The 22103-nt window shown below is 40.4% G+C and overlaps 2 protein-coding genes across 5 annotated transcripts in view; one reads left to right on the top strand and one right to left on the bottom strand.

The window, feature by feature from the left end:
- Positions 1 to 3191, top strand: part of ZNRF3 (zinc and ring finger 3) — a 73755-nt gene extending 70564 nt beyond the window's left edge. For all 3 annotated transcript variants that reach the window (XM_050318586.1, XM_050318588.1, XM_050318589.1), the window contains one exon: positions 194 to 3191. In XM_050318586.1, coding sequence (XP_050174543.1) covers positions 194 to 237 — 44 coding nt within the window. In that variant the 3' untranslated portion in view covers positions 238 to 3191. The remainder of the gene's footprint in view (positions 1 to 193) is intronic.
- The window catches only part of KREMEN1 (kringle containing transmembrane protein 1), a 34609-nt gene continuing 14363 nt past the window's right edge, over positions 1858 to 22103 (bottom strand). Inside the window, exons 1-7 of one of the 2 annotated variants that reach the window (XM_050318594.1) lie at positions 17801 to 22096; positions 17413 to 17537; positions 16817 to 16970; positions 13314 to 13646; positions 12574 to 12732; positions 11482 to 11566; positions 1858 to 10933 (exon numbers count right to left, since the gene is read on the bottom strand). In XM_050318594.1, the coding sequence (XP_050174551.1) occupies positions 10771 to 10933; positions 11482 to 11566; positions 12574 to 12732; positions 13314 to 13646; positions 16817 to 16970; positions 17413 to 17537; positions 17801 to 17891 (1110 nt within the window). In that variant the 5' untranslated portion in view covers positions 17892 to 22096 and the 3' untranslated portion in view covers positions 1858 to 10770. Of the gene's footprint in view, positions 10934 to 11481; positions 11567 to 12573; positions 12733 to 13313; positions 13647 to 16816; positions 16971 to 17412; positions 17538 to 17800; positions 22097 to 22103 lie in introns of those variants that run through there. The other variant, XM_050318593.1, reaches the window with a different exon arrangement.

Here is a 22103-nt window from a genome sequence, read left to right as displayed (position 1 = left end):
GGGTGCCCCTGAAGCCTCCTTTTCTGCAGGCTGAACAGCCCAAATCCCCCAGCCTCTTCACACAGGGAGAGCCCTCTGAGCATCTTGGCTCTCTGCTGAACTCACTCCAGTCAGTCAGTGTCTTGTTCTGGGGGTCCTGAAACTGTATGTAATATTCTAGATGCAATGTTCCTTAGTTTTCTTTATCCTTCAGGTGCTGGATCTCATCCCTTGGAGAGAAGCCAAATCAGTGACTAGACCTGTCCAGATGATCCCAGATGGAGAAGCGGAGCTTATCAGAAACTCCAAATTCTCATGGACTTAATTTTTTTTTAAGCTTTGACAAACACACAAAAGTGGTAATGTGGAGAAGTCCCTCCCCTACTTCCTCTGTGTTCACATCAGCTTGATTGTCTCCTTTGTCCCTCCTGCCTGAAGCCTTCAGGCCTCGATTTGTGTGCAAAGCCCATGTGGGACATGGTGTGGAGCATTTCTGAGCTCTAGTGCCATTTCTATATTAATGACAAAGTGTTATTTATATTTTCTTTTTAGAAGTGACCTCTTGCTGAGAGGTAACACAGTGTGTTAAATAAGCCAGGCTATGTGTAGATGCTGTTAGCTCCTACTTAAAGGAGTCCAGCCTTTGATAAGCTCAGGGCTACACCTGCCTTAGAAACCAGATAGCACCTTGAAATATAGTAGTCTGGAGGGATACAGCTGCTGAACGGATGCTCAGATACTGACTAATCCCAGTAGCAAATCCTAGCAGCCAGCAAGTTATGTGAGCGATTTTGAGGGAGTTGAAGCATTGGACTGTCTCCTTTCTCCTCTCCCCTCCTCCCCCCTTAATGCTGCTCTGATGGTTTGGCTAAGAAGGGTCTCCTGCCGTTATGATTAGTTTCAACACAGTGGGGGTAGGGAACTGGTAGCTCAGAATGTTCTCATCCTCACTTCCTGTATTTAAACCATGGACCTCATTGTATCCTCTGACTGGTGAAGAATTACTGGGGACCTCTCCCTCAAGCAGATGCTAGAACGAAGGGCTTAGAAAGGGTATTACCTTTGTAGGTAATGAACCTTTCCTTCCATAGGAAGTTTTTCAGGCACTTGTAGCCCCTGTTACGGCTGTGAGGAATGCTGGCAAGTGCAGTGAAAACAGAGCTTGCAGTGTGCTTGCAGCTTTGCTGGCTCGTTTTGGAAACAGGTCAGAGGGTTTCTTGTTTCCTTATGGGCTGCAAGTGTGCCTAAGGGAAGCAGTGCTCGCCACTGTTTGTTCATGAGGGAAAGTGAGGAACTTGGTTTAATCATTGTTTTCTTCTTTGCTGTGGTTGATGTAGCTTCCATAGACTGATCTGTTGGAAAGGTTTCTTGGGCCCAGCCAGCTGTGCTTCATTTTTGTCTTGTGTACAGAATGCTCTCTGTACCCCATTAGCCTGGGCACATACTTTTGTTCTTGTTCTTGTACCAGTGGGGACGTTTGTTATCATGGGATAATACATGTCGTCACTTCTGATAGCAATTGTTTCCTGTGGAAACAGCGGCTTCTGAGTAAGAGGCTACCATAGCATGGGTTAAATTGCCTGTCATGCTGCATGTGCCTGAGGACACAGTGTCATCCTGTGGTGTATTCACAGCAGGAAATCTTCTAAAGGGAAACTGAATATTTAATGCCCACAGTGCCAGTCTTCTGAAAAGATTTGTCCTAATTTCAGTACACTTTGGAGATACTTAAAAGACGTGAAATAGAGATGTACGCTTCATGTTACATATTCTGCCAAAGCAATGTCCCTGACAGCACTGGGCTAGTTGTGAGACCCAGCAAACTTAACTTGTATTCTCTGTAGTCCCAAATGACATATTTTAAAAGAAGCAAACATCTGAGAAATAACAAATACAATCGTCTGTTTACTTTTGCTTTCTGTACCCAATAAGGTAGGAAAAAAGTTATATTTAAAGAAATTCACATTACATCTTTCTAATCAACAAGCACCAAAATCCAGCTGTTCAGAGAATTAATACAAGGCAATATCTGGGTATAAGATTAAAAGAAAAATATCGATAAACACATTTTCTGTGTATAAAGCTTATTAAAAACTTATTCATTCTCTGAATGACTGAAGTAAGTGGTATGTGCTGGGAGAATAAGCTCTAAAGGTTTGTGGTTTTTTGCTTTTTTTTTATTTTTAAGTCTTACCCTCTCCTTCCTCCACTAAAAAAGAAATGCATTGTAGAAGCTGTGGTATACTAGCTTGGTTATTCTGCTTGGTGTTTTGTGAGGCACTGTGGAAGGCCACCTGAGATGCATTGTACTCTGTAACTACATGGCACGTTGTGGTAAAATGTGGTTCTAAAAAAGATTCGAACATTCTGGTTCGTGGTGATCCTGGATGTACTGGTCTCATTCCCCTGCTGTGGAAATCCCTGCCAGTACAAACAGTCTCTGCAGGCCACACCACAGACACCCTACACCTGCTTTCTGTGCTGGGTTTTACATTCAACGTGTACTTAATGTCCCTGCTACCTGTATGTCCCTGCAGACTTACAGGCTACCTGGCCACGAGAGATGGTTTTTATAACAAAATGCCTTTCTACTACTTACATGAACAGTTGTCATTGTGTTTGGCTCATGAGGCACTATTTAAAATGTTTTTAATTAAAATGATAGCACTTAAAAAAATTGTTTTGTATAAAATTTGCTGTAAAGATTTGTAATATGGTCAAAGGGCTCTTTCTCCTTCATTACCATTTTTAAAAATGTTTTAAAAGCTAGAAAGCATCTTGTATATATTCTGTATATGTATAGCAGCACATTTCATTTATGGAAATATGTTCTCAGAATATTTATTTACTAATATATTTATCTTAAGCCATGTCTTATGTTGAGAGTGTGTGACATTATTGTAATAATCATTGAAAATCACTAACACGAGGCCCTGTAAATACATGATAATTGCACACAAAGATTTTACAGTACCTGCCGACCAAAAATGATTTAAGAAAAGTTGTAGTTACCTGCAGTTTTGTAAGAAAGTGTACAAATGTCTGTATTAAAAGAAAAAAAAAGGCAAAACCACACAAAAATACAGTTTTATTGCATATACATGTGGGAGTTGTTCTTCTTGTTTTGGGGGAAAGGACACAGATAGTTGTTCTCCTCAAAGTACAGTCCTAGATATGTTGAGATGAACTCTAATAAACAACATTTTTTTCTTTTTTTTCTTTTTTTTTTTAAATAATAGATAGGTGGATATGTATATATATACACACACAGAGATCATAAGTGGTTGTGGTTTTCTTTGGAGGCAACCCATAACGTTCTCAGGACCACTGAATCTTCACCGAGTGCCACAGATGAATTTACCAGGTATTGTGCACAGTGTAAGTCCAGCACTGCCCAGTTTTAACTGTCTTCCTGATGCTGCCCCAGGCATGAGTGTTCCATGGGGGCTGCTGGTGCCTCTGTCCCTGCTCACACCTGGCTGTGGTTGCTCCATCCATTGCAGGGAAACAAAGGTTACAGAGGAAGGAAGGCACAGAAGGAAAAGCGAAGGGTTAGGAACGCAGTGCACCAGGGTGTGCTGTGGAGGAGGTGGGTGGTCTGCCAGGGAAATGGGGAGGGAAGTGCAGGGAAGCTGAGTGCAGTGTGGCAGTCCTTACCCATCAGCAGTGGGCCTCTGCACAGCGTGCAGGTTTGTTGGGGAGCAGCAGGTAGGTGTCGTACAAGCCCCTGAGCCCTCCAGGCACAGGAGAAGTACCGCGTCTGCTAAAAAAATCCTCATTTCTGTGTGGAAGCTGCCTGTTCCTCATGGCAGGGCAACTTAATTCTGATACAATTTGAGGTAAAAATAATTTATTGTCCTGAAATAAAATTGTTTTGACACCTGAACCAGCATGATAGAGGCGGACGCAATTGGATGAATCACAGCTTGAATAGTCAAGCTAGATCCAAATCCTTGCCTTGGATCATGAAATCACCGATCCACTGAAGTGATAATCAGTGCTGTGCTACTCATTTTGTCAGCAGAGAGCACAGTTTGACCAAAGATGTTTGTGCAGACACCGAAAGAGGGGGGCCTGGGGATATGTGTCAGTGTGTGTGTATGTGCGTGTGCATTTATGTGATACATGTTTGTGTGCTATTGTGTAAACAGTTTGCCTTCATGCATTATTTATTTTCCATCCAGAGATACACACACACACACAACTCTAGTTTCTTCCTTCTCCCAGAGATTTTCACCTTGTAATCCCCTGGACTCTCCCCTCCTCTTATCCATGTTCAAATGCGCTGTAATTCAGTCATCTCAGGACTCAGCCAAGAAATGAGCCTTACTTCTCTCCAACCCCCTCTATATGTGATAACTCCGTGTTTGGGATGACAGCCTGTTGAACTGGAGTGTCAGTTTGCATGGGACCCTTTGTAGCAGGAGGATCAGTTGAGGATCAGTTCTCATCCTCAGGTGCAGTGGGAAAGCCTGTCTGCATGTGAAGATGGGCACAGTAATAGAAGAGCAACTGGCAGGCAGGAGGTAAGCAGCATCAGCAAGCACTTCTCAATTAAAGTACCTGCCCCTTTTTCCACTTGGAAAACGGAATCTTGGCAATTGCCAGATTATAGATACACATTTTATCTGCAAATCAGTTCATTAAACAACTGTTTTTACAAACAGCATTAAACTTGCCATCTGTGTCTGGCTGATACACCTGTGTTGACGGGTCACATCTGAGTCTCCTTCCTCTTCCCTTCCTCCACCCCCCTGTTTGCTATTGCTGACTTGTGTTTTGTTTTCTTGCTCCTTGTTCTGAAGGAAACTGCGAGGTGATTGTGCTTTTAAGAGCAGGGCATACCTTTAACTCTTGCTGTCCCACAGAATAATCAGTGAGCCCATCCTCTCTTTCTGTGAGAAAGACAGGTGTGGGCTGCTGGCTGAACTTGTATGTGGTGCTTAGTTGTGTGTGTGATATTCTGTCTCTTCTTTGTTGTGGCTTTTTTTAAATGACTAAATGTAAATATTTTCTGTAAAAAATGAAAATTTTGATGCTTAGCAGGGGAAGGTTCTTTTTACTGTTGAGGTTCAGTGTTTAAGGAACAAATTTGTTGCAAAATGAGAGTCCTGTGGGCACCACGATACTGTAAAAAAAGACAGGCAGGAGCAGACTACTCTTAATGGATTGTACATTATAGTAACACTTGGTGTTTCTGTAACACTATCTGCAATATCATGTGCGCCTGTCAAATCCTGTGACAGCTGTTAGGTAACGTTTGTTGTTACTTGGGTTGTGTGGAGAGAAAAATGCCCTTAAAAGGATGGCTGTGTTCATACCCCGTGGAGCCAGCCTGGCCTAGTTCTTTGGCCAGGGAGACAACAGCATACCTGAAACTGGATATTTTATCTTGCAGTGAAAGCGCCGTGCCCCTGTGACTTCAATGCTCCATAGAAAAGTTCTCTTTCAGAATCAAGAACACGTTTCTCTCGTGGGGAATGAAACTGTAGCTTAGGAAACAACAACAGAAAAAAAAGGCAACAGTTTCCAGAATAAACCAAAGTGCAAAAGGAGTCTCATAACCGGAATGGCAAGAAAGGAGAGCAGAGTAACCTCCCTGTGTAAGGGGAGGCCAGTCCCCGGTGACAGTTGCGTTTCTAAGACTAAGAGAGTTTGAATCTTCACATGAAAAGCTGGAGACAGTTTGAGTATCTGACACTGGTAATTCCAGTGTTTACGTAAAAGCTCACTGAAGATTTCTTAAACTGTAGCATTATTTTGGTCAGGAGGAATTAATTAAAGAAAAGATGAGTCTCGCAAGTGGAAACAGCATTACACGTTACTGCAGTTCGTAAAGAGAACACTGAAAGAATTGTTACAGTTCTTTGTAACAGTCTGAAAACATACGCTGAAAACTTTCAATTTGCTGTTACGTCAGAAATTGTGTCTCAGAGCAATATTATACTTTATATAGGTAATCTTTCTCAGCATTTTCAGCTCAAATTTTCTCTTCTCTACAGTGGACAACCCCATTGTCATCTGCTGGTGAACTGCAGCAGTTTCTGCCTCCTTTATTTCATGCTTGTATACACTTTAGCCATCCTAACTGAACTTCTGCTCAAATGTATTTATTTTTCCATAATTATTATTTACAGCCATTTGTTGAATGCAGGGTGACCAGCTATAAACACAGCACATATCTCAGTGGTGAGTCATCTCAAGTTTGATTTATTCTGGTTTCTTGACAGCCTTATGTGGCTCGTGCCTTTGCATTTGTAGTAAGTTGTCTTGAGACTGAAATTCGGAATGCCAAGTTTCATCCCAAAGCACAGGTGCTCAGTAAATTTGAGAAGGTATGAGCTGCATGAAATGTATGTGTATCAGGAATGTGTTACAGAAAAAATTGTGTGGTCGGAAGAGGATTCTATTTTTCACTCTCAAGGTAGCAGAATTCCTAAATGAGTAGCAAAGTTCATAAATGCCTAGAACAACATTCAGGTGAAACTATCACTGAACTATATTTCATTGGAAGATTGTGAAATATTGATGCAAGGTATTAAGAACTAGTTGGACAAGTATTTGTCAGTTGTTTTTGTAGTTCACCCTTCCTTTAGGCAAAGCGGTGCACTAGAAAAATCTGTTAGTAGTCCTTCCCACTGCCTGAGAAGGCTCATTAAGCAGAAGATGAAAGTGGAATAGCTAGTCATGCTCATTCAGTGGCAGCCACGTGTCTGCTGAGGGGTTTGGTCTGTAGTCATACAGGCTGCACATTCAGTTCAGCTTCCAGGGCTATCCATAAAAATCTCCCATTTATTCTCCTGCCAGGGGGGCTTGGAATACAGACACCATAACTGCAGTCCCACTGCGTTGTCTGCATGAGCAGTGTGATAAAGTCCCTCAGCATTGTACTGGCTGTAGAAAATCTGGCAGAAACAGGTTCTAAATAAGACGATGTTAGTGCTTTGGAAAAGCAGATTATATGTTTGAAGGAAAAAAATAGTCCAGAGAGTGAGTATATGCATATGAATTTGCAGAATGTGATGAACAGCCTAATACAAATACAAGCTAGAAATGAGATTCAAAGGAGGTAAGTGCTTCTTAAAGCAGTTGTTTCATCATCATCTGTTTGGCCATAGAACTGGGTCTGAGGTACCCTGTTCTCAATGACCTTCTGTTATAGATACCAAAGAAGTATCTTTGATTTTTTTCCTATGGTTACAGTGTATAGAAAATTTATTTTTCCCAGAGTGTAAACTAACATCTTTTCTTCCTATAAAATGTTAGCAAGGTACAAGCATAATATGCTGTATTAAATAATGCATTTCCTATACATATATAAATATATATATTACTATGATAACATATCACACATTTTTACATAACACAGTCTCTATTTCCCCACAACACAGCAACATTAAGACAAAAATACATATAAAATTATTTAGTCAACAAACTAAACTACTTTTAAACATAGATTTTGAATTAGGGAAGGCACTTGTCCAGCTGGCCCCTTTCCACCTGAGGTCCACATACAGTGTAGGCTCTGGCACGCAGGCTCACAGATTGCTGCAGTGGCAGTGCCAGCAGAAGCACTCACTGCCCCAGCTTCTGGGGCAGACAATTGTCTTTTTCCTATGGCTTATTGTCCACTTAGCTGTGTTAGCTCATCTCTCTCTGCAACCACCCTGTAATAAACAACCTCAGAGAATTCATCTCTGTGAAAAGTAACTAGAGAAGAAAAACCGATGGCAACTTTTGACCTGTCAGTTTATTGCAGCACCGCAGCCAGTCCTACCAACACCACTGAGAAGGGGCCGGAGCTGCAGCTGGAATGCATTTATATGAGGAGGCATCTCCTCAGGATTATTTCGTTGTCAAAACAGTTGCTTTTGACATTGTAGCCAATGTCACACTTGCAGCCTGTCCAGCCTGTGGAGGGAACTGATAGGCAGGACATCAGAAGGCCATTCAGTTACAATTCCAAACGAATTCTTCTTCTGCAGTTATTTTCACTTTGCTGAAGAAAATGGTGTAAACACCAACCTCCCGAGGTGTCCGTGCTCCCCAGCTGTCAGCACTCAGCTGCTTGTGCGGTAGGGGCAGGCTGAATCATGTGGGATTACAACACTTGTGCATGTCACGCTTTTTGTTTCTCTCTCCCCCCAAACCCTTACAGCAAATATCAAAAAGTGCTATGTTAGTGGATACCATGTATCTTGGCCAGGTACCACCACACCCTGAAGTGCTTGTTCGAGGAGTGTGAGTGCCTGAACCGCATTTGGAAAGAATCCACAGCAGAGATCTACCTGCTCTTCATGGTCTCAGGCCTGTACAGTAACAAGTGCTATTTAAGGGCCCCTGTCCATGCATTTCCATCTGTTGCTCTGTTTGCAAGCAGAGGTATCTAGAATCAGATAATCTGAAAGATCTAGGGGCGGAAACGGGGACCTCACAATTTCCTCTGAGCTTTTATCAGTATGTTACCCATGCACTGTCCGATGCCTTCTGCAGTGTCATGTTTTTTGTTGCCATGACCAGTTAATCTGCTGTAACTGCTGGTTTTATGGGTCTTTTGTACAGAAACTTGATAACCATTCCCTAAGAAAGGCCCATGAAATGCGATTTTAATATTTAAAAAACAGTTGAGAAGCTAAGGGACTGATGCAAAAATCTCTTTCTAAATTCTATAGAATTTCCATTCGTGGCTTCAGTCTTAGATGTTATTTTAATGCTTGTCTCCAACTTTGCAGTGAACTTAAATTCTTTCCTAAGGAAGAGAAGCCTGGCAGTTCTGTATTTTCTCCTGCAATAGGTAAAAATCAGTCATGGGGCATTCCTGATGTTTTTTTCAGTTTATCAGCAGTAGCTAACTGCTTTATGAATGTCTCTTTTACTCTATATGTTTAACTGCTCGAGAACATCTGATGAGGCAAGCAAACAAAGCTTCAGCTGTTTGTGATAAGCTCTGTGTGCTCCTAACAACTCTTAAGGGTCTGGGCACCACCCTGCAATTCTCTCCTGGTTTTCTGTTAGTGCACCATATTAAGCACGCTGAGGAGCCAACCTGCTTTATTCTGCTATGAATCCGTGAGTTGGACTCTTTCTCTGTGCAGCATGATGCAAACCCTGACTGTTATAAAAGGCAATTTCAGAATTTTTGTTGGTCTAAGACAGATGATGTTTTCTGGTCTAACATGAAGGCACGGAAGAGAGAACCAGTGTATCTTTTACAACTCGTCCCGTCTTGATTTTAGGTAATACCATAATTATAGTTTCCTGTGTTCTTTCCAGCAGCTCATGCAAGAAAGTACTAGATGTTCTCATGATATTCCATTTTTGATATAAACAGTTTCATAACTGCTGGCTTAGTAAAGGTCTTGTTTCTTTTAAGCACATATTGTGGCATTGTTCAGCTGTTGCTGGCACTCATCTGTGGTACATAAATAGAGCTGGATTGAATTCAGTTCAGGTAAAAGACTAGATCTACAATGGCAAGTAAGGCACAATATTTCATTGAATTCTTAGATGCCCTGTTTTTCCAAGGAAATCTCTAACCCACATAAAGGGGAGGGAATTATATGTTAAAAAACATAAGGGCAGATACTGTAATGAATTTGAACTCGGTGACAATTTTCTTCCTTTTCTTAATTACCTTTTGTAGGTGCTCTTAATAGATGTTCTCTGACTGCACAGAGGGTGTGTCTCACATACACAGACTGTTGGTATATGTTTAAACTTAGCCGGTTTAATGGTTCTCAGTGAATTTCCTCAAACACAGTTTGAGGAGCTGCTCACTCAGTAAACTTTGCCAGTCAATTTATCTGACTTCTGCATTGACAGTTTTTCCTAAATGTCTTGATGCTCTGAACTTGCTGAGGCTGAAATACTCACTGTTGATCCCACTTTAGGCTGCTGAGATTAATATCTGTAACTTCCGAGTAAAAATTTGTTACTCAGCTTCACTGTTTAAAAATTCAGTGGATTTACAGAATCTCTGGGCAATCCTTTAAGAAGCCCTAAGCTTCCACCCAGAATGGATGCTGGACTTCAGGCTGGAGTACAATAGTTTTTTAAAGGATCACTGTGAATATGAACAAAATTATCATAAACATCAGTGAATGATGGGTCAGACACAGTCATTTAAAAGGCTTCATTGCTCGGGCAGGCCTTGACCTGGTGAGCAGGACTCCATCAAAAGGTGTATTTGCAGCTGAAACTCGACGGAGCACCTCCTGAATTCGATTTTAGTTTGTGCATCTCTGCTTGTAGAAACAGAAAATGCAGAAACAGCAGAACACTGGGCAAGTGCACTGTGTAGTACCATTTACATTTACATGTGTACATTAAGGCCAATAAGCTCTGGTTGCAGTGGCAGCCAAACAGGTTATCTGAACCTGCCTCTGTCCTCAGCCTTGAGAATAAAAGGACTAAAGTAGCCCGATAAAATACAGTGGTACAGGAAAGCAGGACACAATAATTCCTTAACCTGCAGATACTCAGTTACCTCTGGCAGGGGTACAGGACATTTCGAAATTTACAAGTTTTTACGCATACTTGAAGTGCAATGCTTTAAAGGCAGTAATTAAGAGCACTACAGATTTGATGAGCACCAGATACTTCCAAACTATTGCTGCAGTTAAATCCGTTGTCACTGATATACCCAAGGGAACAGCAGATAGGCAAAGTCACTCAAAGGTCTTTGGAAATGGACTTTTTGGAAAACACGTATGAGATTGGGAGAAAAAAAAAGGAATTATCTCAAGTCACCTGGGTTTTAAGGAGATCAATTCTTGTAAAACAAAAGGCACTTTAGTCTCCCACGAGTGGGTTGCAATCATCCTGTTGATTCCGGAGCTTTTTCTTGAAGATGGATATTGATGTGGATGGCTGGTAAAATATACTCCAGATCTCACCAGCAGTAGTAACATCACTGCAATCTTCTGTTTCAGTTGCAGATGGAATCTGATGGGATCTAGGAGACAAGGGTTTATTCAGTCATGTATGAAGGTGCTTGGGCACCTTCAGCAAAAAAAATCTGATTAAGTATCACATTATAATCACAGATTTTCATTTTTGTGAGTCTTTTATGAACCATTTTCAATATTTCAGGAAAAGAAATTAAGTATTAACTAGCATATATCTAACTTTTTTTCCCAGCTCCCCAATCTGGGATGAGGTTTTATTTTTTTTCCTGCAAAGTACTATCATAATTGGACCTCTTGTCACCAAATCTAGATGTCTGATTACATTTCCCTCTTTCCTTCTTTCTTCCTTAAAATACAAATCTTGTCAACACAACACCAGAAGAGAGATTGTAGCAGCAAACGCTATCCTAACAGACTGGGAAGTTAAAAAAGGTGCTTATTTATAGTATCTTTTATGAGGATACAAATCTGTAATAAATAACTTGGTTTTGGTTTTGAATATGACCAGTCTGACTATCAGAAGGCAGAGAAGACACCAGGTTTAGTACAGAGCTGAGATCTTGGTTCTCTGGGGACAGCTTTGCCCCACACTCACCTCATGGTAACGTGGAGAATTATCTTTGCTATTATGGCTGTAACACTGAGGATGAGCAGTGCTGTGAGACTGTAAATGGTCCACTCTGTAAAAGAGAAGAAGAAAGGGAAAGGAGGGAAGTTCTTAGTACATTCATTTACTTGCAGTTTTTAAAGTAAGAATGTTGCACAAAAGAAACACACAGCCTTCTGATGCTTTATTCAAAACTGTAATTTGGAGATGCCTCAAACCTACGAGACTGGCAGAAACTGTACAACTTTCAGTCAGAACTGGCTTTTCTCTTGCAGGACTGCTCCCTATAAAATTGAAAGTTGGCAAAAGTCAAAGCATATACCAGTAAAATTATGTAGGAAAGGAACCAAAACTTAATCAGAAGAAAATTTAAAGCAGAACTAGAACCAGTAGGAACTCTTATGACTGCAAGGAGGTGGTCCAGGATTTCATCAGTAATTATGTAGTTATGTAAGTAGTCACGAAGTATGGAATGGGAGGGGTGTCTTCCTGAGACAGGTGATCAGTATTTGTGGTCTGCTCTTGGCCATTGGACTTTACAGTTCAATTTAGTTCTGCCTGTAGGAGCAAGTCAAGCAGGACCCATTGTGACATTGTAACACTGAGTTCCTGACACATGGCAGTTCTCAGTGGCACCTCCCCTGCACCCACGAACTTGTCCAGCCCTCTTTGTGTTACTGACAAAGCTTTTGTTAACTGGGGTAACTGGGATGCATTCAGGCTTTTCTAGACTCTACAAAAGGTTGCTCTGTTTTTTCAGCGACTTGTGCCACTCTCTAGTATGCACTGGTCACTGAAGCTGATTTCTCGTGAGGAGGCTGCTCTGACTCACATTTTATTTTGATGTGTTTTGCTTCTCAAGAAAAAACTCACCATCTTCACACTGTTGCTGATTTATGCTGATTTTTGAAATGTAAGGAGAGAATCACAGTTAGTGCTAATTAGACTACATGAAAATTCATCTATTAGCAAAATGCACAGTGAATCAGATAGCGTGGAGGAGGAGCAAAGGAAATAGTGACTCCAGATTGTGCCCTGGCAAAATGATTTTCCTGTTTCCACATTTTACTGTAATATCACCTGGCATGGAGCTAGTAGGATGACTTGGGCTGGTTGTGATGACATAAAGTATCTTTGATGACCGAGCTGCATTGATGCTGAGATTTGCTTGTTCATTTATCCTCTCTGGAAGGGTGTGATTCACTGGAGTCTTGTTTTGATGCACATTGTCCTTCACAGCTGAAAACACAAGGGTATGATTAAAATAACAACTTCTTAACAGGTGTAATTGGATTTTATTTTGTGCTTGTAAACAGAAGTGCTGCTCTCTGGTTTACCTAAGAGAACTCAAATAATCAAATTATGTCTGATTCCCAAAAAAGCCTGTACTTCACTAGGTTGGGGTTCTCAGAATTTTTTTGGAAGCTCATTTTTCATCACAGCAGTAGGCACAACTCAAGGACCAAAATGTTTTCCCCTGATGACTTTTGATCAGAGTGGAATAGACTGTTGGAAGGAGCCAAGATGCAGATGGAGTATTATTTTTTTAATTTGTTTCAGCTTTGTCATTTTCCAATCTGTTTTGATAGGCAGGTATAGGATTGAATTTTTGAAAATCTGAATTTTGCTATTTATGGCACAGCTGACTGGAGTGTTCCAAATTGAGAGAAATTTTGGCAAAGCTTTTATCCACTGTGCAACAAGTGAGATAAAACACCTGCTAGGTGAGACTTAAAATATTTGCTCTTTTGTTGCCACTTCAGAAACCTGTGAATTAAATGCTTCCTTGAAAGGCAGAAACAGGAAAGTTAGCCTCTTACCTCTATATCTGATAGCAAATCCCTGGGCTTGATTGATGTCATCTGAGAAAAAGTACAAAATGACAAAATCCAGAGAGATGTTAAAGGTGTGGGGAGGACGGTTCTTGCCATTAAAACGAGCCAGCACATGATAGGTATAGCCATCCAGCAATTCCACCATATCTGTAGCATCTTTGATTTCAAAGAGGGCAAAGCTGAAGTGGATTCGAGACGCCCCTGGAACTTGTATGGTCCAGTAACAGACTTTGCCTGTGCCGTACGTGTCAGGAAAATCTGGGGAGTAGATCACAGCTGTAGCAGAAGTGTAATTCCCTCCACAGGCACCAATAAGGGCTGTGAAAACACGAGAAGAGGGAGAAAGTGAAAAAAAAAAAGATTATACATTAATTTTGCAAAACTTTAGCACCCTGTAGATTCTAAGACTTGAACGTGGCTCGAAGGTACAGGCTTGCTCTGCCAGCAGGATGTGCTGTCTCTGAGACTGGGGTTCTGTACCTTCCACGGCACGGGGAGCGCGGCTGTGACACTGCATTTGCTCTCATTCTCATTACTCAGACCTGGGCACCAATCTGGAATACTGCAGCTATCCTCTGTCCTTGTATGTAACCATGGACCCTTTCCCACATCCCCGCAGGAACAGGATAAAAGATAAATCACTGATTCAGGGGCTTCTGCTCTGTCCCTATCAGGCAGGGAGGCGAGTGGATTAGTGACTATTAACTCTCACTGTTGAAGTACCAAAACTCCTTCACGGCTGTATCAAATTGAAAACACACATATTCACAGAACAAGTGAGTTTGGAAGGGACCCTGAAGATTGTCCACTCAAATCCCCCTGCTCAAAGCAGGAGACAGTGTCTAGTTGTATTTTGAGCCTCCAAGGATGGAAACTCTACAGCCTCTCTGGGCAACTTGTTCCCATGTCACCCTCACCATAAAAAAAGCTTTTCCTTTTGTTGAAATGGATTTTCCTGTATTTCAGTTTGTGCCTGTTGACTCTTGTCTATTCACTAGATAGCACTGAGGAGAGGCTGCCTTCATCTTTACACCCTCCCATCAGTTAGTTATACAAATTGAAAAGGTTCCCCTGGGCCTTCTTTTATCACAGCTGAACAACCCAAGTTCTCTCAGCCTCTCCTTGTGTCAATGATGCTGTAATCCCTTAATCACCCCTCTTGCCATATATATGTGCTTTTCAAGCCTCCTGTCTTTTGATCTCGTCCAACTAATATTTGACCTTACTTTCACTAAGTAAATTGAAAAAGATCCTGTTACAAAGTTTAAAGAAAGGATTTGTTGCTACCTTTTATATTAGAAATAAGTACATGCCCAATAAATTGTTATATTCCTTGACAACTATCCAGATTCCCAGTGCAAAGTTAATTACCAGTTAATCCAGAGAGCAACTCAAATGCCAGACAACTGAGGATGCATATTTATATATACACATATAATTTTAAGATATTATAGAGAGGTATATATGCATATATATGTATTTGTACATATACCCCTAAATATAAAATATTATATATATTATAAAATAAGTTATTTTATGTCAAAGCTGTTTGGATCAGAGTTATCATTCCCCTGTATTATAGCTGAAAGACTTAAGACTCAAAGTAGAATTATTGTCTCTGAAAGCTTGATTAAAGCCCTGTAAGAGAGGTCTGTGAGAATGGAAGTAAAGAAAGTGTTTTTAAGTGTCTCAGTTTTCACAGGCCTCTGAGAAAAAGCTTTAATAAGTACAAATTAAAAGGAAACTCAGGGAACAAGAAGTAGCATATGTCTGCCAGAAGAACACATGAAAATATTTCTTTTTCTGGAGCAGGGCCTGATCATAGCCTTAGCCAACCTTGTATTGAGTGTGCACTATGAAAGACCTTATAATTTCACTATGAAAGATCTTATAATTTCTGTTTCACGCTTACTCCACACTGACACAGCTGGTGATTTAATCCAATAGGTAGAATTGTTCAAATAGATGGAACAGATAGAACTGAAATGTGTCACCGAGATACAACCTTTGAAAATGGCTTACAGATATTGTTACATTTGACTGTGCTGTTTGTAATTACTGAATCACAAGATGTTTTTCAAGCCAGCAATATTAACTAAGAGTGCCAATGACTAGTGCTCCACAGATGCCTACCAAAGCACAGCACTGCCCCATATGGAATGGAAATGCTTTCCCTCTCTCATTTCCTTCTCGAGCTGGCAGAGTTCTGTGTTGTGGGTCTGAATGTTACCGCATTAGACTGTGATAGTAACACATAAACATACGGATAATGGGGCGAGGGGGAAGTGTGTGTGTGTACAAGGATTGTGGTGGAGGTTCTAGGGGTATGACATAATCTGAAACAGAGACATGAGGTGAGCAGGTGTTGCTCATCAGGGAAAGAAAACAGGTAGCTGCTGCTAGGATGACCTCTCTTACCTGGCCACAGCTTTCAGGTAAACCTTGCTGTTTACCAGAAAAGACACTGCAGGTCCTCAGGGTAACATTTTGCTGAGCACTCGGTCACTCTAGAAAAGCAAAGCTAAAAAGGAAGACTTTACCCATTGAGGATTTGATAGGCCAAGAGCAGAAGGAAACAGAGGATGCTGCAATGTGAACATATGTGCTATCTCAGCACTGGAAGTAACATGCAAGTCTGGTTCATCTTTTCATATCTTGGGGAGAATTTGGAAGTGAGCAGAGTGACTAATTTCTGTCCTGCTGAAATGTCTTTCTGTCTGGAACTGGGAACCTGACTTGTAAAGTTGGGAGATGGGAAGTTTGTTTGTGTGATCAGAAGGTGGAATATGATGCCACTTTGTTTCAGAAAGTCTGTAACTCAGAAGGTAACTTCTACATCAAAGGCAGTTGAGATTGAGAAGCAATGATATATTGGTGCATATGCTGAGGTTTTTCAGTACTGGGAGCTTATATTGCAGCTGGACAACCAGTGACTCACACCATCTACCTCTGAAGTTACACAGCTGGCACTGGTACACATACTGAAGAGTAGAAAGGAGGATTTCTACGTATAAGACATTATGAAATCAGCAATGGTCATAACAGCAACCTAACCTGATTCTACTTTCACAGTATATTTCTCTGTCAGTCCCACCTACATTGTGTTAACTGCATCGTAGCAGTTGTTGTATATTCAATTTTATTTGGGGTGCCTCATTCCTATATTTACTCTCTAGTAAGATCAATTCTTAAGGTGTCTTTCTGTTGTGACATGCTGTTTCTGATAGCAGTGGTCTTTTACCACTTGTGAGGAAGTAAGAGACAATCTCCAGAGCACGAGCTGGCACAATTTCTTGGAAGAGCTATTTCACATTATTAGTGGTGGAGAATCTTATACAGAAATGCAAAGCAGCTTCATTTTATACTGAATTTAGGTGTTTTGCTGTTTTGTGTGCAACAGTTCTCATTGTACTTAGATCCTTTTCCCTAATTTGCTGAACATTTGAGGCCTCTCCTTTGGGAAAAACTGAGCCTGCTTCAATACTTACTGTCAAAAAGAATGACTCTGCCGTCCCCACCGCAAGGCTGAGTATGGTCTCCAAAGCAAACACTGTTGCATTCCGTGCTGGCTGCCTCCCCGTATCTCCAGTAGTCAGGGTTATTTCCACAGAAACAAGCATAACCTGATTCCATGCCTGCAAACTTTGACAACAAAGATGCATAAGGAAGGGAGGAATAATACTTGAAGGAGAGACAGCGGGAGGTTGTATGAGCAAGAAAGCTGGCAGCAGAATATGTATGTTTTGGAGTATGATTAGTCAGAGGAACCACCACAAACTGCTTCTGTTTGAGCTCTCAGGATGCTACTTAAGCCTAGTGAGAAAGATGGAATGGAGGGCAGTTGGGGCACTCTGTCACTCATAACTGCAGTAAGCAAGCGTACTTTCTTCTGGCATCCTGGCATTTGTCCAGATTGCTCTGGATGCAGAGAGAGGGATATAGATCTCCTGGATTGGAAGTGAGACCTTGGACCTCCTAAAGATTAAAAAAAAAAAAAGGGGGGGAACAGGAGAAATATGAGAGAGAGCTCTAGGCATACTGTAGTCTTTGAAAACATTTTGTAAATGTACATCAAAGAGATCACCTTAAATTGTTGGCTTCGGCAGGAACTGATGCACGTTTGGATAGTAAGTTTATTGGAGGTCTCACTGGTGCCAGTCAGAGGGGGTGGCTCTCCATGGTCCTTGTAACACCCTAGATTCCCTGGCACTGGCAAGAGCAACAAACAACAGTCATTCCAAAAGTGTGCCTGGAAACATCCAAAACACAGACCACTTCATGCACTACCTGATCACTAAGCAGCATGTCCTGCAGGATGGGAAATGTTACTCTGTGCTAGAGCCTTGTCATATTTTCCAGACATGCACAGGGATAAATGAAGGGGCAAAGAGTATCAGATCTTCTTAGCAATACACCTGTAATACTCTCTGGTTGGTTTCAGTAAGCTGCAGTAAAATAGACAAGATAAATACCTGGTTCATTTCTCCTGACAGAGGCAGTTAAAAAAAAAAGAATGGCATTAAGTAGTTTCAGAGGGTTTGTGGGTTTTTTTACTATAAGCATGCATATTCTAACAATGTAAATTAAACGATGTGATTTCTGTCTGACCTTCAAAACAATAACATCCTGGAAATTTTCAAAACAGGATATTTGAGGAAGGGAACCTAAACTGTTTTAAGATGGAATTTGGCAAATTTTATGGGAGGGACTATGTAGTTATACAGGGGAACTTCCTAATATTTAAAACTTGAATTCTGAGGTGAATTTAAAGTATCATACAAAGAAATTTAAAATTAGCAATATCACTTTAAAAACGCCTATTTTTACATCTATTTACATTAATATAATGTTTCAAGGCTCCTTGGTCACCAAGGGAGCTCAGTTTTCCCCCTCCAGTGCACAATGTGTCCTGTTTGTGTTTTGGTTTGGTTTTGCACTTTTCATCAAAGCACTGGAATTTAGCCACGACCACCCCACGGAGAGGATGTGGAGTACAATATAATGCTGGGCTAATGGCATAAAAATATCCCTTGCCTACTTGTCATATCTGCTCAGATACTTGAAATTAAATCTATTCCCAGTTCTATGGTGTTTTATCCCTGTGCCAGATTGACAAGGATTCTTTTTTGTCCACCTCACTGCCACAGCTCTGCGTGTCATGTGATGTGCTCAGAGAGCTGTATTAGAGTTTTATTTATTCAGTCCTTTTTTATTTCAGTACCCAGTAAACATCACGATGCTTCAAATACTGTTTGTAATTTTCTAAGACTGATACAGTTTCAATTATAAATACCTGCATGGAGTTATGGCTTTGATATGCCCTGCAGCAAAATGCATATAAGTACTGAGACTTCAAGTTACAGCCTGATCTAACATACCTTTGAAATCCCCATTTGCAGCCCCACCCCAGCTGAGTACAGCTGGGCAGATAAATCTCAGAGAGCTCATTTTTTTGGTACTGTACACAATTTCACTGCTCTGAGAAAGCGTCCTAGTTAACCACCCTAGCTCATTTTCCTTAAGAGACCTGGGATTTTGTAATTTTTAAAAAATTTTTTGAAGTAGCTTTTTTGGTGAGACTCTTCAACCTGATCTCCAGAGCATTAGTACTTCAAGATGTTCCATGCTAAGAAATCTGAGTAATTTGAAAACCTCTTAGATTTTGTAATTAAATCAAGCATACATCCTAAAACTAATTAGTCTCTTTGGTGTCCCAGCAGTATTTTAATTTTCTTTGCTCTTAATATTTAGCCTACTAAAGAAACTTGGCAAAGAATGAGGTAGTGTTCTGCAATTACTGTTCATGCTGACAATTGTCTTCACCTGTTTGTATTTATTTGTTCTCTTGTGATTAAGAGCTCACCTCTTTTGTACAGACATACTGTTTTTTTAAGCAGTATCTGACATAATGAGGTCCTGGCAAAACCCACAGCTTCTGTGTTTTACATGCCAAGGCACATGTATTAAAACATGGAATCAATCATTTTGAGCTCAAAACCATGTTCCAGCCATGCTCATCTAGTTGTCTTTCAAAAGCCTCCTACCTTTTTGCCATGGTAGTATGCACCAGTACAATGTCTCAAAGTGTTTGAGCTCTCTGTTCTTGTGTTAAAATGTAGACAGGTCAGTCTTGCAGAGTGGGCCTGGCTCTGCCATTTAACACCTCATCGATGTCTCAGTCAAATTTATTACATCACACACGTGCACACTGGAAAAACGACTCCAGCAATGAAGTCTGTTTATGGGAAGAGTCACACAGGTCATAAACGTGGAGATGCAACTAAGTGGGATACTAAGCCTTTCTTTCTTTTACATTTTGGGAGCATTTAAGTTGTTATTTCCTTTGTGTTTAAACCTAACCTCATTAACAAGGAGACCAAGAAAGTCAGGAGTAGCTGCAACATTGCAAACAAACCATCTGAAACATTCAGTCTGAATTCTCCACGTGAGATGCACATGTTCTCTCAGGACTCGGAGCTGCTGCCTTGACTTTTATTTTGGTTTTGTTCATTCCAGTCTGCTTAGCAGACAAGACATTAAGAAGAAGAGAGGAAGAAAAGGAAAGACTAAGCTCCTACTGGGGTAACTACTGCTGTCTTCTGTGATTATGCTCATCCATCTTTATCCAACATGGCTAATTTCTGCACAGCGTGTCTGCACACGCAGAGCGCCAGAACGCGCCTCTGACTGAAACGTTTAGTGTTACGTATAAATATTAGTGGATGAGACACGATATAATCATGTGAAATCATCACCATAATGCAAAATTCTTAACTGTAGATTCTTAATTATTGTTACAGTGAATCATTGCATGCAAATCTCTCCAGGCAATCAAGACGCTTCATGTTGTTGGCATTGTCGTGGTGTTATGTGGGTATAGTTAATAGGTAACTTATGCTCCAGATACTTGTCTTTTCTAGCAGTAAATATGATTATGGAAAGGAAGCTTATACTCCTCTCAAAATTTTCAGACAGGATTTCTTTACAGGACTGCCTTCTTGCTCCGTCACAAAGCTCAGTTTTGTATTGTGTACTACTCAAGGCAGTTGTGATGGTCCTGTGATTTAGCAACGTGCTCACTGAGAACAGAAAATCTGGTGAAGAATAAAAGATTTTTTTACTTACACAGTAAACCATGAGGTTTGTATTAAGATTTGGATGGGCTTGCAATGTACAGTTTGCTCTAAATTGCTGCAATTCCTTTTACTAGTATTGAGTTTCAGTGCAATTCTTGAAGCAGCTGCTACTGGTCAAAAGGACATTTTGTAAATATAAGTCTGGATTATCTGTGCGAGTAAGTGTCCAAGTCTAAATCCTCTGCTCCCCACCACAGAGAAAATGAGTGAGGCTGGTTTTAAAAGGATCCTTTGTGTAGAACAAATGGAGTGGAGAGAATTTGCCTTTCAGCTTTTTTCCTGGTGCCGTATCCAGATAATTTGTTAACATCTGTGGTCTTTAAAGAAAATGCAAATTCTTTCATTTTAGACTAAGATAAATTTCTTAATTAGGAGGGTCAGGTTTCCCAAATCAGACCTGGTATATTAGAAAAATAAGAGTAAGATGTCCTCTAATCAATGACTATTGGAGTGTTGAATTATTTTGTGTTATTTAAATTAGACCCTTTAATTTGTATTTAAGTCTAGGTAAAAGTCATCTGACTTAAGGGCACACTTATGTATTTGTTTGCCTAGTTTGAGGATGTGACTCACTCACTCATGTTCATAAAAAAAACCCACAAATATCTATGAACAAAGTAAAAAAATCACTATAAAAAAAATCACATTTTTCTTTGCTTGTTTTTTTTTTCTTCTTAACTTCAACTAAGAACCATACTTCTTCCAATTGATAGTATTTCTATGTAAGGACAATTGCTCTGATGCTTAAGAGTGTACCCCTGAATTACCCCTTAGAATCAGAGAGTCCTTGCACAGAAGTAAGGAAAGCAAGTGAAGGCACTAATGATCAGACTAAATAAAATGTGTTGCTTGTTAATATGTAAAACTAGAAACTCTTTTTAATATTCAAGCATATTTTAAGAATGTGATTCTTAGGAGCTTATGCTGGAGCAGAAAATTTATGCTGGGAAAGAAAACTTTGGAACATGTCGACACAAATCATGACATTTTAGACAAGGTAAAAAATGCAATATATTAAAAGTATTGAACACTGGAAGGAAGCTTCAGGTGAGTAGCTTGTGAATTATCTGATTGAAGAAAAAAAAAAATCAAACAAAGCCCAGGTTGTGGTTTCACAGCAATGCTAAGTACATGCACCTGCCAGAGACAGAATTCTAGCCCAGAGCTCCCATAACCACCAAATAATCACCTTTTCCCTGTGTCCTCTCACGCTGTGTCTTGTTGCTTCCAAGCAGTTGTGTGTATGATGCACTATCACATTAAACTAATACAATTCATTTTACAAGCAAATGGTGGACACAAATGTACCTTGTAAGAATTTTTCCTATTCATATCCGCATTTCTGTGCATTCAGAGAACTAGCAGTACTTCATAAGCTTTGTGTGATTCTCTGTCACACAGAATTATTTGTTAATAATATAATCCAGTAACTCTGAGATAAGATGAAAAGGATGGCAGTGGAGGAACAATTTAGTGAGCTAGTCCTTAACTCTAAAAACCATTTAAAATATAGCTTAGTCTGTAAATGAAAATAAGATGATTTGCCTTATCCTAGTTTCTGTTTGAAACTCTCTACCCACTGCTGTGTAACTGCCAATCCCTGTTCAACAAAGGCCTAAAAACATCACACGGTGCTCTT

This window comes from Myiozetetes cayanensis, unplaced genomic scaffold (assembly GCF_022539395.1).
Source record: "Myiozetetes cayanensis isolate MyiCay16 unplaced genomic scaffold, myiCay2020 scf21, whole genome shotgun sequence".
Lineage (NCBI taxonomy): Eukaryota > Metazoa > Chordata > Aves > Passeriformes > Tyrannidae > Myiozetetes > Myiozetetes cayanensis.
Note: the sequence above shows the minus strand (reverse complement) of the source record. Positions and strands in the feature narration are given on the sequence as shown.